Source organism: Anabas testudineus, chromosome 14, assembly GCF_900324465.2.
Source record: "Anabas testudineus chromosome 14, fAnaTes1.2, whole genome shotgun sequence".
In the NCBI taxonomy this organism is placed as follows: Eukaryota; Metazoa; Chordata; class Actinopteri; order Anabantiformes; family Anabantidae; genus Anabas; species Anabas testudineus.
The window spans coordinates 8,725,040-8,742,381 of record NC_046623.1 but is presented as its reverse complement, the minus strand read 5'-3'; the positions used below and the strand labels follow the sequence as shown (position 1 = coordinate 8,742,381).

General features: G+C 42.3%; 1 protein-coding gene across 1 annotated transcript in view; it reads left to right on the top strand.

The window, feature by feature from the left end:
- Window positions 1–15,344, top strand: part of ephb4a (eph receptor B4a) — a 33,410-nt gene extending 18,066 nt beyond the window's left edge. The window contains exons 3-17 of the mRNA XM_026371824.1: window positions 590–871; window positions 1,902–2,292; window positions 4,552–4,704; window positions 6,367–6,702; window positions 6,784–6,908; window positions 7,780–7,945; window positions 8,246–8,345; window positions 9,612–9,676; window positions 9,832–9,945; window positions 10,357–10,604; window positions 10,717–10,932; window positions 11,243–11,392; window positions 11,596–11,789; window positions 12,247–12,405; window positions 13,118–15,344. Coding sequence (XP_026227609.1) covers window positions 590–871; window positions 1,902–2,292; window positions 4,552–4,704; window positions 6,367–6,702; window positions 6,784–6,908; window positions 7,780–7,945; window positions 8,246–8,345; window positions 9,612–9,676; window positions 9,832–9,945; window positions 10,357–10,604; window positions 10,717–10,932; window positions 11,243–11,392; window positions 11,596–11,789; window positions 12,247–12,405; window positions 13,118–13,226 — 2,808 coding nt within the window. The 3' untranslated portion in view covers window positions 13,227–15,344. The remainder of the gene's footprint in view (window positions 1–589; window positions 872–1,901; window positions 2,293–4,551; window positions 4,705–6,366; window positions 6,703–6,783; window positions 6,909–7,779; window positions 7,946–8,245; window positions 8,346–9,611; window positions 9,677–9,831; window positions 9,946–10,356; window positions 10,605–10,716; window positions 10,933–11,242; window positions 11,393–11,595; window positions 11,790–12,246; window positions 12,406–13,117) is intronic.
- Window positions 15,345–17,342: the final 1,998 nt, after the last annotated feature.

Here is a 17,342-nt window from a genome sequence, read left to right as displayed (position 1 = left end):
GCTTGTTTCCCGCTCTTGGGAACATAGTGGTGATGAACGTGTTTGCTGTTGACTCAGAAGTCAAACATTAAAGTGTTTTCTGTTGCATTTGGCTCCCAAAACCCAAACAAATGCAGATTTCTGTGGAAGGTTCTCTCTTCATACACATTTGTGATATCCACTGTGTGTTCTTGTATTTCAGTCTTAAAGTGTATTTGAGGGGTGACGGCTGTGTCTGTCTAAGATGCTGTGTGCAGTAGTGTGCCTTGTTTGACAAGTGAGACTTGTATTCCAGCTAACTGGGCTGCAACTCAGCGGGAGGAATGATTTAACAGCCCAGATTCAAATTTGGACTGGATCAAAATCCACAGCAGGCCATATCTATTCCTTAGGCCTCTGATAGGTGTAGTATAGCAGAGAGCCAACAAAGAATTGCAACACTATTGTGATGAATAGGACTTTTAATGTGACCAATTATATAAGGACCCTGGTGAAATCTGTAGCAGAATTAAATAAACCCAGGGCTCACAAAAATGTTCACAAGTTTTCTGGGTCAGATGTCTTTTTAACATGCGACTTGACAGCCCTTTGTTCTCCTCTTCCCTCTCAGTGGGAGGAAGTAAGCGGTTTAGATGAGGAGAACAACAGCGTGAGGACCTATCAGATCTGTCAGACCGAAAGCTCATCCAGCCACTGGCTGCGCAGTGGCTTCATCCAGCGAAGAGGAGCATCTCAGGTTTACGTGGAACTGCGGTTCACGATGTTGGAGTGTTCCTCCAGGAGCACCCACCACCGCAGCTGTAAGGAGACCTTTAACTTGTACTACTACCAGGCAGACTCCAATGAGGCCACAGCCACTTACCCACCCTGGATGGAGAACCCGTATACCAAGGTACAGCCCCCCTCTGATCTTATACTCATGTGTCTCAAGTTGTTCAATAGCAATATCGGAAATACAGAATCCAGTATTTTAGCCTTTTTACTTATGCATTATTTAAAAAAAATAATTTGTTGGTCTTTTGCATCAAATTTGACCTTTCTTTTCTTGCCAGTGCCCCAACTTAATGGAAGTGCAGTTTTAGCTCAAGTGCCCTTTAAAGGAAAAAAAAGAAAAGCCATTATGCATTCAGTGCATAATGTCCTAATCAGTCAAAAGTGTGACTTTACACAAATTCTAAGTTCTCTTGTCCATGCTTCATCAAAGAGGTTTATTTATTTTTAAGCCTACTACATATTGTAGTGTATGTAAATTTCCACTGCAAGCTTTAAGAGGGACCTCCTACCTTTGAATATAGAGTTGTTTTCTTCCCAGTATCAGCTTGCAGAGACTGAAAAGTTTCTCTAGTTATTTAATTTATTACAGCCCACACATGTTTCTTTTATTTTGGGTCCAAGTTGCACTGTCATCTCATAGGAGCTAGGACTATTTGGAAAATCTCCTTGTCGGTGTATTCAATCTGTTTCACAACCTTCTTGTTTTGCTGGTTGTTTATTTGCTGGTTTTCATTTTCCATACACATACACTCTGATGCGGTGGTGTCCTTGAACACACCACCAAAGAGGTTTTTGAAATACACCCTGCTCCTGGACTTCATTACCACTTAATAATGTAACTTTGACAGAAAAATAAAAGTGATGAAATGTTTACTGTGATAAATTATGTTTCTGTCGAGCAAGTTCCAGCAAGTTAAGGTTCAAAGCGCAGTGTAACAAATGGAAAACAATGGCTGCCAGGAAGGTACTAAATCAGTCTAAAATCACTACTTTGGAAAAATGAAAATAATATGAAGCAAATGCAATGTCTAATTGCTAATAGGCGAAACACAGCTAAAGCATGTTTAACCAATTTGTTGCTTTTAAATGCTGAATGCTGCTGGAATCTGACCATTACATAAGATCTTTTCTCTTATTTCCTGTCCTAGGTGGACACAGTGGCTGCGGATTTTCTCCTGAGGAAGGGTGGGGAGCGGAAATTTAATGTGAAGACCTTAAGACTCGGCCCTTTATCCAAGAGGGGCTTCTACTTGGCTTTTCAGGCTCAGGGCGCCTGCATGGCCCTGCTCTCTGTCAGGGTGTTCTTCAAAAAGTGTCCTCCCCTGGTCAGTGCCCTGTCTTCTTTCCCAGAGACTGTTCCCCGCACTCTAGTGCAAGAGGCACAGGGCGTGTGCGTGGAGCATGCCGCCCAGCAGGGTCCCCGACCTCGGCCGCCTAAGCTCTTCTGTGGCGAAGATGGTCAGTGGGTTGGTCAGCCAACAACCTCCTGCGCCTGCCTGTCAGGATTTGAACCCGCTGAGGGGAACACACGCTGCACAGGTACGAAAAAGGCAATGTTAGGCTGTATCAGTATAAGAAAACCCCCACATAGGCAGCAGATCAGGCAGACTAAACAAGAAAACAATGGTAAGATGAGGGTGGGGTACACTGAGAGGGTTGAGGAACTGAGGAGGAAGTGAGAGACCGAGGAATTTAATGAGGCAGGAGAACGGCTGTGACACGAAGAGGACAGGGAGGTCAGGTGGAGCAGCACTTATCTCAGAAAGGAAGAGCAGGGTCAAAGGCTTACTGCTGCGACAACTCATGGTTCCGCAAAGATAGAAGGAGCACAGGAGAACGGGAGAGGTGAAGAGAGCGAGAGAGAGAGTGGAGGGGGGGGGGGGTTGCTCGGGGTAAAGATCATATCACTTTGAGAACATCAAAGCAAAGCAGACAAAAAAAGAAGGAAGAGGCAGGATGATTCTCTCAGGAGCTGTGCAGCAACTCTGTCTAATGAGTCCAATTAACAAGCCCAGCGCATGAACACTCCCACACACGCGTACACACGCTCACACACTGCATCACTCCAACACGGATTAACGTTGAGTATAAAAAAATAAAGAAACGCAGGAAGAAATGCCACCTTTTCTGAAGGAAATGTGTGGTTGCATCTGTCTGTGTTCGAAGGGATGGCTCAGCCTGATCTCTGTGGGAGGTATAATGATTTTTCATAACAAAAAAATAATTTCCGACATTTTGCTTCTGGTGTAGCGAGGTTGGCATTTGCAGTGTTCTGTCACTGAAGAGAGCTGTGAGGAAAACACACTCACCAGACCATAAAGGGAAATTGCCTTGAAAGCGAGATTGAACAGTTAATTTGCTTCGTAGGCCGGTCATTTCAGAAAATGAAATTGACGTCTAGGTTTAAAATTAAATTAATTTAGCTGTAATGCCATTATCTCCCATAGACAATACATATATTTTCTGGGTCAAACACAATCCTCTAATGTAAAACTTATGAATGCTGTCAAGATGATTCAGTGTTAGATGAGCTTGATTAGAATATTTGATCTTGGAAGTAAAGCTCTAACAGGATATAATTACTGCTACATAGCGGGGCATGTTTTTCCATGTCCTGGTTTAGCTTCACCAATGTGATATAATACACAACAGCACAAAATGACATCCTGAACATTCCCTGTGTAACAACCCCCATCCAAGTGACAGGTTAAAAAAAAAATATTTTGTTATAATTCAAGACTTTGGAAAAACTGATTTGAATCAAAAACAGCCCGGAACTCACATCAGTAGCACATTAGCACAAACTGCTGCACGTTCCTCCACCTGAAATGTAAAAATACCGCTTAGTGTCTCGTGACATGTCATTTGCATTTGATTTGTTTGGACTAGCAACTGCACAATGTTTTGGCTTTTCCCCACAGAAAAGAAATCATTTGTGTGCAGAAAAAACAAGTCAGTTTGGACTAATAACTCTTGGTGTGAAAGTTTATCCTTTTATTCATGTGGTTTGGCAGGAGGAGCAACACTTCAGCCGTCACACTAAACACACAACAGAAACACTGCAGGTTTTACACGGACTTATTTTGAAGTTACAAGGTGACAGCTCATTACACATGCCCATGTAGCACAAGAGTTGTTGTGTTCAGTCTGCTGTGTAGCATGTTCAAATATCGTGAAATGTTGTTATCACCATCAATTACTCTCGCTATATAATTTAATGAATTAAAATCTCAGTCTCAAAAATGGTTATTTTGATATAACAGAGGAAATGTGCCAGAGCTGGAACCAGAGAAAATTCTGCATGTTTACATTCATTGATTGTTAAAATTGTTGCCAGTTGATTTTCTGTCAGCTGAAGTTTTCAGCACCAGTTCAGACTCAATTCACTGTGTTTTTTTTTTTCACACCTCGAGAGCCACAGTATTGTTTTTGATTTTGCTGCGGAGAGTTGGCTCAATAAAGAAAGACTCTTCCACATTTTTGGTCTTGTTATTCAGGAGACCACGTAAATTCAATGGTAGGCAGTATCCTAGTGACGGGTTTATTCACTAAATTGACTGTTACTATCAGATTCATTGCAGTGATTGTTTTCAGTTTATAGGCCTCATTACTTGGTTCTGTCTGTCAATCTGCAACCATGTGTCACTTAAGCTCCCTGGAAAAACAGAAATGTTTTAGCTAAGTCAGTTTCATCCAGGACGTGTCTGACTGTGGGACACACGATCAAGGTCCTGTGGTCTTCACAAGTGAAGTCATCATCACTTTGCTGTATTCATTCTCCTTTCCTTTTGTCCTCAGCCTGCCCTGAGAATCATTACAAGTCAGGCACAGAGGGACAATGCACTATATGTCCAACCTACAGCTACACCAACAACAGGGGGGCGTCAGTGTGTGCGTGTCGCCCTTCATACCTGCGTGCAGAATCTGACACTCCTGAAACCCCATGTACTCGTAAGTATGCATACAACAGTACTTATGCACGAATCCACATGCAAATGCGGAGGTGCTAAGCAACACAAGCATCCACTTGCTTGTCCTCACTCTTTTCCCTGCTCTGGGTCTCTCCACATTCTTTATGGTGCTGTTTCTCTTTTTCCTCTGGTGTCATCTGCCAGGCTCCTCTAATCTGCTTGGTGTCCTTTGTCCCTGTGCTGGGCTTTGAGATGCGTGTCTTTTGTGACTTGTTGTTGGGGGTAGGGCTTTCTTCTCCAAAGTAAAGTAGCCATTGATGGTCTCAAGTGACACCTCCATGCAGATTCAGGAATTTTAATTCAGCCACATGTTGGCTGTGTGAATGGGAGGTACTTTGTAATTAGGTGCACTCTTTTAAAATGACCGTAAATGGGACGTGAAACAATGTGAAACTTTGAGCTGTTGACAGTTTCTGTTCCTTGCAGGTGTGATTTCAATGCCAACTAGAATTTACATCCAGCCCTTTTTATTATTACTGATATCTTTAATTACAAAGGCTTTATCTTAATTATTAATCACTCAATTTGGCCATTCCTGTTGCACATTATGTGTTTCTACTGGATTGCCAGGGTAATTCTGCCCATCACTTGTATTTTCAATTTGCATGTAAAACACCATGCCATCATCTGTAAATGATGCAGCCATTCTCCCCAGAAAATAAGTGTTTTACAATTCGGTGACAGCCGGGGTGATTTTAATAAAGTGGATTCTGATTGTTAAGTCATAAAATGTATCACCTCTAAAAATCCTCATTCCCAAATGTTGAAATCGGAATTCATATGCACCCAGATTTTCTGTGATGTTCCCCACTTGGGTTTCCAATGAGAAGACTATTAACACTTAAGTTAGCTGCAGGCTCACTGACAAAGCTCTATCTCCTTGGCAGGAACAGAAAGTCATTTGCACTGGCTGAGTGGTATTGCTGTTTAGTTATGCTTGGCTTGAGGCAATAGCTATCTTCTTATAATTTTCAGACGGTGATCATTATCATCCAGTTTTAGACAAACGTAATTGCACCAGTTAAATTCTGCAACACATATGCTCCTGCTGTGACGCAAAGCCACTGCAGGAACATTGTTCTGCTTTGTGACTACATGTGCGGGCTGAGTAAAATGTCTTCAGTGCATATGGAAAAACATCAACAAATGGTCTGTGCAGGTCATGGAAAGGTAAAGGATCAGTGGAATGACACAGAAGAGATTACAATTTTATGTGACAGAGAAATTTTATACAGTGCGATTGCATCTGAACTAAGCGATGTGGAAAATGAAGTATCATATTTTTTAACTGACAATATGACGATATTGGGGCTTTGTTAAAGTATTTAGTCACAAGAAGAAAAAAATAGCACAGTGTTATTAAAAATATTCAGGTGTCAGGCAAGGAAACTATATTTAAAAGCAGTTTCTTTGGAATTAAATGAGAATATCCTGACACTTCTGTCTTTAAATTAAATTAAATTAAATTAAAAATAAAATACAGCCGGTATCTGGTAATAAGTGTACTTCCCAACTTGTCGAACTATTCCTTTAAGCAGAATTATTTGCTATTGCAGGATCTCAAAGGACAATTACTGTGTTCGTTTCCAGTCTTGATAACTTGGGGAAACACTAAATCAGTTTTCCTTTTTCATCACTGTAGAGCCTCCCTCAGCCCCACGCAGCATCAACCCGCTGATCAACGACACCACTCTCGCTCTGGAGTGGAACGAGCCTCTGGATAATGGCGGCAGAAAAGACCTGAGCTATGCTGTCAGGTGCTCGGTGTGCAGGTCTCCCAAGGGGCCGTGCCTGCCTTGCGGAGACAGCGTCAGCTACCGGCCTGCGCAGCATGGGTTGCTGGGACGCAGGGTGGAAGTGTGGGGCCTGCTACCTCACACCACATACACCTTCACTATCCAGGCACTCAACGGTGTGTCTCAGCTCAGCGGCAAAGACCCTGCCAGTGAAAGTGTCAACATCACCACAAGCCATGATGGTAAGAGGTGGAAACCAAGAGGAAGAACTGTATGTGGTAGAATTTTATGTGATATTTATAATTCTTCTGCCCTTTGTTCAGTGCCATTGCTGGTGTCTGTGGTTCAGCAGAAGGACTCCACAGAGAGCAGCCTGACTCTGAACTGGCCTGTCCCAGCTCAATCACCCTACAACATTCTGCAGTATCAGCTACGCTACTGCGAGAAGGTAAGAGCTCCTGATAACTTCTGTCAGTGTTACTTGGATTTTCCCACATGGTCCAAAAACACAATAGTAGTATAATCAGTCAAACCAAAATGTGCTCCTTGTTCATGTATGTTGATCAGGGCGAGACACATTTGCTTCCAGTTGTGAATTGTCCTGCCTCTCTTAGACCTTAGTCCGAATTTTGACCTGACTAAACTCTATTCTGCAAAATCACAACATTCCCAGACAATTTGAGAGAGAGGAGGTGGGATTGACCCCATTCATAAAATGTTTGTTTGTATTCTTGCTCTATAATTACATGGAGAAATAATCCAAGCAGCAGAGAAGTAGAGATGCGGTATGACTCTAATGAGTGTGAGGATAGTGACAGAAGTAAATAACAGTGACATGTATGACAAAACACTGTTTCATTTACAAATCTGGGGACTGTTGCTATTACCCCAAAGGCCATGCATGTTCCAGGTTATGTTTAATGCTGTTTCCTGTCCTCTCCTGCTTTTGGCCACACCATGCAAGTTCATTTGACTGGACAGGTTTTCATCTGACTGCACCTACAGTACACTTGAGACAGCCTGATACAAACAGAGAGACAAGTTTCTGTGAGAATGAACTCAATTTTGAACACACGCAAAATAAACCTCTATAATATTAGTTAATGTGCTTCTGGTTAAGACAGTTATGTGCAATTATGTTTTAATTTACTAGAATTAGAACAAAATTCTGGTCAAATTGAGTTCACACAAACAGTATTAACACTAAGGCTTTTTAACACTTTTCTGGGTTTGGCTGTGTTTTTTTATGCTGCAGTTGTGTCAGGTATTCCTATTTAACACCGTCTTCCAGTCTGGCTAACATTGTTTTCATTTTGCAGGAGCGACGTAGCGAGGATCAGTGCCACTACACTGAGAGCAACAGAAACCAGGTTGTGCTCACAGACCTCCGCAGGGCCACTCAGTATGAAGTGCAGGTTCGAGTGCGCACCATGGCCGGCTATGGCAGCTTCAGTCGAGCAACCGTCTTCCACACCCTGCCTGATGGTAAGAATAAGCCCTGTTGATTGACTTTCATACACATTTCATTTTTCACATTATTTCCCAGCACAGTTTAGTGTTACGAATGTATTGCCTGTATCCTTGTATTGAGCGAGTGTCCTTGCATTGAGCCTCTTTAATATTAAAAATATTCCCTCTCTTGAGTTCCTCTCACACAGTGTAAACCTTGTGATGATTTCTGCCAGTAAATGAGTCTGTCTGTCTGTCTGTCTGTCTGTATGTCTCCTTTTCTGTCTGTCTCCTTTTCTTTCTTCTTTGTCTCTTTTGTTTTGTCTCCTCTCTCAGGACGTGACTCTGCCTCACAGTTCTTGATACCTGGCATCCTTATCGCTGCCGGGATGCTGGTTCTTGTCACTTTGGTCTTGGTGGCTGCCTACTGCATACGGTGAGAACGGGGGAAAGGAAAAGAGACAAGGGAAAAAATTTGGAGAGCAAGTAACCAGACAGAAAAACAAGAGTAAAAAAAAAAAAAAACACGGAAATTGAAAACCAATAACAACCATGACCCTTATTTTACAGTTGTGTGTCACTTTGTTCATGTGTTTATATAAGTCATAGCTTATCAACAGTAGAGTTGCACTCTGTTACCCACACCGTTTTTTTCATTGTGAGGCTGTTCAGACACAAAGCAGTGCTCATGATGTCTTTTGCTTGCACAGCTAAAATTTATCCTGCTCATTAGAACATTTTCCTTAGGCTTCATTGTTTGAGTAAATAGTGTTGGATGCCATCAGAGGGAGAAAAAGTGTATGTGTGAGAGAGATGACGATAGAGGTAGAGGGCAGGGAGAGACAGGATGCAGGCGTCCCAACCCTGTTTCCACAGGACAGAAGAACAATAGCTGTGACCTTGTGACACACACACATACACACATACACAGTTAACACACACACACAAACACACAAACCAGTGGCTGAGGCCCAGATCTGCCACTAACCGAGGGTGGTGTATTATTGCTATTTTAGGCTTATGAGGTGGGAGAGGGAGAGAAATGGAGGAAGGCAGGAATCCAGTAGCTACAGGGTTGTTACAGTCTTGCAAGGATGAGTTTGCGCCAGCAGAATTATAATGGAGCTGCTTGTGTCAAAGAGCAGAACCAAAGGGGTTGGCTCAGGTAGTCACTATTACCACAAGCCGTCGAGCATTGTGTGCGTCTGAGGTCACTGAGGATTGTTTAAGGCGAGCAAAAGCCTTTTCACAAAAAGGCAGAGTTTTTGTGTTAAAAAATTATGAAACGATGACGGTGTTTTTGGAACAGAAAGTGTCCTTCGAGACACTGTATCTCTGTCGGCTATACTGTATGGTATTGCTCTGTAGCTGACTGACCTGACCTAGCAGAGTGTTGCTGAAGGAAATAAGTAAATTATCATATTTTGCTTGCATTAAAAGATTTTTGACATTGAATACAAATAATCATACAGTGTGTTTTTGGTCAGTTAAATTTTTTTGAATTTGTACTTTACTCATTGAGGCATTCTGTTATTGTTATTGCATCTGAACACCCAGTCACGCTGTAAGATCATTGACTTTTATCAAGCTGATAAAGAGATAGGAATGCTTTCCATAACATAAAGAAAACCAATGATGTTTCTATTAACTGCATCGCCATCCTAATCTTGCTTTATTCATCTCAATCTCTCTCTACCTGCAGCAGACACAGCCGAATAAAGGATCCAGAACTGGGCGACAAAAACAGCCAGTACCTTGTCGGCCAAGGTAAGAGATCACAGACACAAACATGTGAGGCCTCAGCGCTGATTTACAACTCAGTCATGTCCAGAAAATCATTTTTAATCTGGCTTTCTACTCATAGTTCTCCAACATCTCTTCATTTCCTTTCCCACGACTCTTTTTGTCTATTTTGCTCGCAGGGGTCAAGGTTTATATCGACCCCTTCACCTATGAGGACCCTAATGAGGCGGTGCGAGAATTTGCCAAGGAAATCGATGTTTCCTTTGTCAAGATTGAAGAGGTTATCGGTGCCGGTAAGCCCTAGCCATATGCTTTTCTCATTATTCATAAACTTAATCTTTGTACTGGTTGACTCTGACTGTAGGCTGACAGACTGAATGCTTTTTGTAGCCTAGCAGTGTGTCCTCTTTCAAAATTACATTACAAACATAACAATGTATCTAATTTACTAAGTTAAATAGATTCTGTGACATTTAAAATCATTGTCTGTATTCTTCTTTTTCAGGCAAATTCAATATACGCACGTAAATAAATCAATTAACTGATTAATATGTTGACAATTTTAGCAGCCCTCATTCGAACCAAAGGGCACCAGTAGCTCCAAGCAAGCTTTACATTTACCGACAACAGTCATTCTCCTAATGTGCAGAACACCTGCTAAAGAAAACAGCTCTAATAGGTGTTTATCTATCTGTGTGCTGCAGGAGAGTTTGGAGAGGTTTGTCGTGGGCGTCTGAGGATTCCAGGGAAGAAAGAAAACTATGTTGCAATAAAGACACTAAAGGGAGGCTACACTGAGAAGCAGAGACGTGACTTCCTGTCTGAAGCATCCATCATGGGTCAGTTCCAGCACCCCAACATCATCCACCTGGAGGGGATCATCACAGCCAGCTGTCCAGTCATGATCCTTACAGAGTTTATGGAGAACGGAGCTTTGGACTCGTTTCTGCGGGTTAGCATGCGACTGTGAACACATACGCTGAAACACACCACCGCTTCACTCGCACTTAAACGTACCGTCACTCCTCTCACTCTCCAACTGAAGTGTTTTTTTTCCTCCCTAGCTGAACGACAGCCAGTTCACGCCCATCCAGCTGGTGGGTATGCTGCGTGGCATTGCCTCCGGCATGAAGTACCTGGCAGAGATGAGCTACGTCCACCGAGACCTGGCTGCCCGCAACATCCTGATTAACAGCAACCTAGTGTGCAAGGTGTCCGACTTCGGCTTGTCACGCTTCCTGCAGGAGAACTCCTCTGACCCGACCTACACCAGCTCTCTGGTGAGACGACAGTGCTCTTCAGTTAGCGCCTAAGAAATCCATTCATTACATTCAGCTTCTGTAAATCTGCCTGCAGGAAGGTATTCACACCTCTGTATATGAATGAAAGCAAAGAAGTCATGTTAGAGCTCCAGCATGTCCATGATGAGACATCAGGACAGTAACTTGACAAATACACCAATCTGCAGTTGATTAAGATTTATTACATTATACGTTTCTTAATCCACCAGGTTATTGCACACATTGTATAATCACAAATGGCTGAAGTTCTTCAGCATTTGACAGTTTGTGTTTGTTGTTTTCTGCTCAGGGAGGTAAGATCCCAATCCGTTGGACAGCACCAGAGGCGATAGCCTTCAGAAAGTTTACCTCAGCCTCAGATGTCTGGAGTTATGGCATTGTCATGTGGGAGGTCATGTCCTTTGGAGAGAGACCGTACTGGGACATGAGCAACCAGGATGTAAGTTTGAGAAGTGATTTTTTTAATAACCACAACACGAATCTGAGCTCTTCTGACAATTATGTAACATTTGCATGAATCTTTGGTGTTTATTTTTTATTCATGATTGTACTTTTGCTAATCAAACAGCCATCCAAGCATCTCAGTATTGATTCAAAGACAATTCAGTTACACACTGGTTTGATCTTTCCCCTTCTTATCAGGTAATCAATGCCATAGAGCAGGACTACCGGCTGCCCCCGCCCCCTGACTGCCCCACCCACCTGCACCAGCTCATGCTGGACTGCTGGCAGAAGGACCGCTCGGCGCGTCCCCGCTTCGCGGACCTCGTCAGCGCTCTAGACAAGCTGATCCGCAACCCTGCGTCTCTGAAAATAGTGGCTCAAGAAGGAGCAGGGTGAGAATGCAGATGTGTTTGGATGATTGACAGAAAACCTGCATGATAAAGTCACAGTGACAGTAAATACACAGCCTGAGAATGAAAAAGGAACTAGGTCTGTCTTTTGATGATGTCTCTTTCTTGGTGCCTGCTTAGAGTTCTGACAGTTACAGGACACCCTCCTACTGCCCAATCTTATGTACCACCTTAAAGTCCTGCTGTGACCTGTCAGCCACTTGCTGTGCCCATTTCCCTTTATCCACATTCTGCCTGTCAGCTGGTTGCATAGAGCAGAGGACACTCCACCCCTGACAAATCCCATTGTTTGTCCCTGTCAGTCACTCAGCCTCAGATTATACCTCTGCTTGTCAGTAGGAATGTTGCTGCAGGATACACATAAGCTCTTCACTGTTGTTTTGCTGACAGTGTGTGTAAGTTTGAGTGAGTTTCTTTGTTTCTTGATTCTGCCCTCCAGGCCGTCCTACCCCCTGCTGGACCAGCGTGCACCTTTAGCCCTCTCGTCGTGTGCTTCAGTGGGGGAATGGTTGAGGGCCATTAAGATGGAGCGCTACGAAGACAGCTTCCTGCAGGCCGGCTTCAACTCGGTGGACCAGCTGGCTCAGATCACCACACAGTCAGTTCCTGCCTCTAGTTTTATTATCTAAACTGATACTTATCTCTGGAGGAACATTTACACATTTTCAATTCACACCTCCTGGCCACAAGGTCAGAGTGCGGCCAGCGCTTTTAGTAGTAACAGCTGTAAGCGGGCTAAATTACTTCTTGAGAAGTTATGACCACAATTTCCTGAAGTCCAGTTTTAATTTACAGACCAGACTAATGGTGTTTGCCTTTAGTATTTAGACCAGACTTATGCAGAGAAAGCCCATCACAATCAAGCTGAAGGTAGCTGTAGTGAAGGAAGATATAAAGCGACATAGTGGATGGCAGTTACAGATTGTAAAGTCATTTCCACAAAATATAAAAACTTATTGTTATTGCTTTATGTACATCTCTAAACTCTGAGCACCATTTGTTAAAGAGGCTATATCTCCCACACACTATTTTCTATATTGACGTAAACCTACTCAAATTAATTTTGAAACTCAAATTGGCACATTAATGCAGCAGCCAGTATTTTATTTTAAATTGAATCTGAAGCACGGAGCCCGAGAAACAAAAAAATGCATCGAGCTATTCGGGCCTCTAAGTATAAAAGGCAGAGGAAACCCAGTGAGCAAAGAATGTAATGAATGAAATATTACTTTTACAGTGTCCGTGAAATTACATCTTTTAAATAGTTTTATATTTTTCCTCTTTAATACGTGATTGCTTTTCTTATTTAGGGATCTGCTGCACATGGGAGTGACTTTGGCTGGGCATCAGAGGAAAATCCTTTCCACCATCCAGACAATGACCTTTCGGAACAAGAGCACTACAACTGTGACCTTCTAGCTCACCTGTCTCCGAACCTGGACGCAAACAACAGCACACAGGTGCAGCAAACTCTGGATCCTCTCTTGTGACCTACTTTGAACATGGACTCCGAGAGAGATGGCGGAAAAAAAAAGAATAAAAAATCAGCAACTTAAGACGACTTTCAGGATGAGAGAGTCATCCAGACACCGGCGAGTCCCTGTCATCCCCGGTGAGAAGGGGATGAAGCGGACGTTGCGTAGCTCTGTTTCATTTTTACAGTTTGATGGTTCATGTTTTTCCACGCATGATGAGAGACAAAGCAGAGTTTACAAAGTTTCTGTTGTATCATGTCATGTCAAAACTGGCAGTTGACAGCTTGTTGTCCCAGTAAAAAAGTATCTTCACCAAAGGAGACTGAAAGAAATGTCAGTGCCAATCCAAGGAATCAGTTTTCATGTCAGTGTGTAATTAAGAGGAAGAACTGCTTTCATGCTGGGTGTGTTGCATTAATCAGTGTGGACTGCGTTTCTAAGTAGACACCTTTCACATCAAGACTGATCTCAGCTGTTGGATTTTACTTCTTTTTCCAGTTGATTTCAATACGACTTCCTCTATACTCAGGTGTGATGTGTGACGCAGACTTCGGAGAGCGCTGTACTCATCCTAATCAGACTTCTCTCATCTTCCTCAGTCTCGCTCTACCCTCACCACATCAGCAATGTGTGAGGAGACGGAGACATATCAGCACTTTTTTTTTTTTTTTTTTTTTTTAATTTCAAAGTAAATTGTAATCTTCAGTAACTCCATGAGTTTGTCTTGGAGTGCCGTTGGTTATTTCCACTGCCTGTGTTTCCGCTGGCAGCTCAGATTTCTTTTTTTTTTTTTTAAATCAGACTGAACAAGGACCAAGTGGACTCAGAGACCAGACCATACTGTAGAATTGGTTTTCTTTGTAGAAATGCACCACAGAAGCAATCTGGCCTCAAACTTGTTTTTCTTACTATAACTGATACATTTTTAATTATCTTCTTGTGTATTCTCTTCTTTCAATCTTCCAGTGCCATTCAGTCGTCTTTGTGGATTTAAATGCCAATTTTATAAAGCAGAAATCTCTCATGGGTGATTCCATTTTTGTCTCATTTAAATGTACCTTAAAGGGTCGACTTTGACATTTTGAAGTTTAGTGTGTAATTTTCCCTTTCCGTGTGCTACACAGAAATTATTTCTTAACATTTCGCATGCCAGACGATGCTCAGCCGATAGACTTGCTTGTTGATAGCAGCATCCAAAATAGTTTGTTCATTAATCATGAAAAGACCTGAACATTTACCAGCTAACAGGCTAGTGTGCACAGACCAGTATCTACTGGTATCGGGCTGGAGTGCAAACAACCTTGTTGAGTGTTTGTTAGAGACCAATAACTAACTAGAGTTCAAAATGTCAAAGTATTGCTCAGTCAAGGATAATACCAGCCTTTTTGACGACTAGGTGGTGTTTATTGTCCCCAGGCAGCACAAAGACCTGGAGTGAATCAGGACAGTGGAGATAATTAAAGAATCAAGTTGAATATAAAATTAATAGTTTTTTAAATAGTTGACCCTTTTGTGTGTCTTTATGCTTTTGTTGTATTTTTTTATTATTATTCTTCAGCGGGCAGGTTTTCTGCGCAAAAACATTACATTTCCTAACAAGAAGTTACATCAGTGGAGCAATTTTTTGCTAATGCAGCTCCTCAGATGTTACATTGCATTTCTATGTGATTTTTATACGATTTAAAAAAATGGAGTGGAGTTTGCACGCACATAAAAGTTCAGTGATGAATAACAAATTCAGTGTGGTTGAAGCAATCCAAAAACGATGTGTGATTTTACTATGTCAGAAATGATCAGACGTGTTTGAATCGTCATTAGAGTGAAAATCATCTGTTCTCTTTCCTAACATAAAATGATGTTAGTCAAAAATACTGGTATTATCATGCACAAGCCTGAAGAATTCCTTTAAGGATTACGGGAAAAGTGGTCTTCATATTGAAGATCTCAATAAAATAACCTTTGAAGTAATGAATAGATACAGTATTTTTGTTTTATTACCATGTTGTGTGTAGTTTATTCTGTATTCAGTATTCACAATAAAGAAACACAACGGTGTTTACAATGAAGGACTCATTTCTCACATGATTGATGTCAGATCTACTCGGCAGATATTCAGTCTCCATAAAAAAAATCTTAAAAAACCGCACCAACATATGTGAATGTCATCATATTGATGTCATAGGAAGTCTCTATCTGACCGGAAAATAAAAAAACCCCACATATTTTACCAGCCCCCAGTCTGGTGACAGACCTTCTCTCCCATCTGCCCCAGTGACTTTTGTCCTGGATTCCCAGTGAAGCGGCGGCTCGCCGTAGAGCAGCGCGCCCTGAAGTTTCTGGATTTGCTTGAGCCTTTATTCTCTAATTGAGATTCATTTCAGTGCTCAAAGACGCAAACAAAATGAATGGTTCTTGGTTGTCTTGTTTTTAAGTTGGGTTAGTTAATCTCTTCCCTCGGCTGTCAAACATCACAGAAAAGTGTAAGTAAAACATCTAATTGGGTATTTCTCTGACGTCTTTGTGGTGCTTGTTGAAAGCATGCCTCTCATCTATCCAATTGCCTCTTTTTTTAATAATGAGAGAGATTCAGAAGACTGCAGGGGCGAGAATTCACTAACACTCTCCCTGAATTTCCCAGCTTTGCCATCTCGCCGCCTTTCCTCTCGCATTCTGTTTCTCCAGAGAGCCTTTACCCCCGAGGGCTCAAAGCTTGTCCTCTTCTATGTTTCCCTTCCTGGTCCTCAGCCCTTTTAATCATGAAGAGATGTTCTTTTCTTCTCCAGCGCCTCGGGCTGAGAGCAGCTTATAGCGCAGCATACGCTTAAACTCTTACTCACACACACACATTTCTTTTTCTCTCCCTCTCCTCCCATCTCTAAAGCTACAATAACCAGGCGACGCTACCAGAGCTCCGAGAAGTCTTTAGGTTCATTGATTAATGTACTTTGATTATCTCTGTGTTACTGACTCATTGCTCTTGTTCTGTTGCTCTCGTGTGGCCCATAAAGTACAGAACTGCGCAAATGGTTCCGTGTAGTGGAGATAAATAACGATGACTAACTATTCTCATAAGCATTTTTCCCTTGGTGTGTTTTGTTGTTGTATCAATCTGTGTCACAGTGATTCACAGGCTGAGGCAGAAAGACAGGCATTCATCTCTTGTTTCTACCTCTGTCAGTGTTTTCAGTGACCCTTGACCCCGCCGCATAGTACAAAATCTCACTTCAGCATTGTCTCTGTATCTCAATGGTCATTCATTAAAGCTGCTGTTGAGCAGAGCTCGGACCAGGCCAACCCCGGTTTTCCATTCGATGGATTGTGTCATTCCTTTTGCATTCCTGTGTGCAATCGAGTGTGGAGAGCGGGTGGGTGGATGGTAGTGGTGGATGGGGTTAACCAGTGTGACAGGTACATGTGTGTTGAAAGCAAGCGCGGGGGGCAGGGAGGGAGATAATCTGAAGAGGTTTCACTCGGTCTGGAGCAGAAAACAGCAAAGAAAATAAGTGTGGGTCTGAATAAAATGTGTATTGTTTAAGAGGTACGGTTGAGGTTGAGGCTGATTAAGAAAAAAAAAAAGTGGTCAAATTGGAAACAGATGAGGCTCAAATGTCCCGAATTACAGCTTTTAGCATGAGTCAAGCTCCAAATGCACTGTAACCTACAATTCTTATAATGTGACCAACAGCATCTTTCTATTAGACCCCGAATTCCCGCTTCTTTGGCTTCCACTCCACTCTCCAGTTCATATTCAGGCTATTAAAAAGTTTGAATCTCAAGCCCAAGCCGAGATAACCCTGATGACATCATCAGGGTTATCTTGACAATGTCATCAGGGTTATCTGGAGAAACCTCCCTCTTGAACAACTGAAGAGACACGCATGCATTTCGGACACTGGAATTTGAGGGGGCTGTGTTTGACAATCTATTATGTTTCAGTGATTGGGCCAAGGATGATAAAATGAGCCGAGTTTGAACTTCCCTCTTCAAGCTACTAAAAGTGTCTTCGCACAAAGGAGTGCAAAGCCATCACTCAAATGGGAATTCATCCCCGAATTCGAAT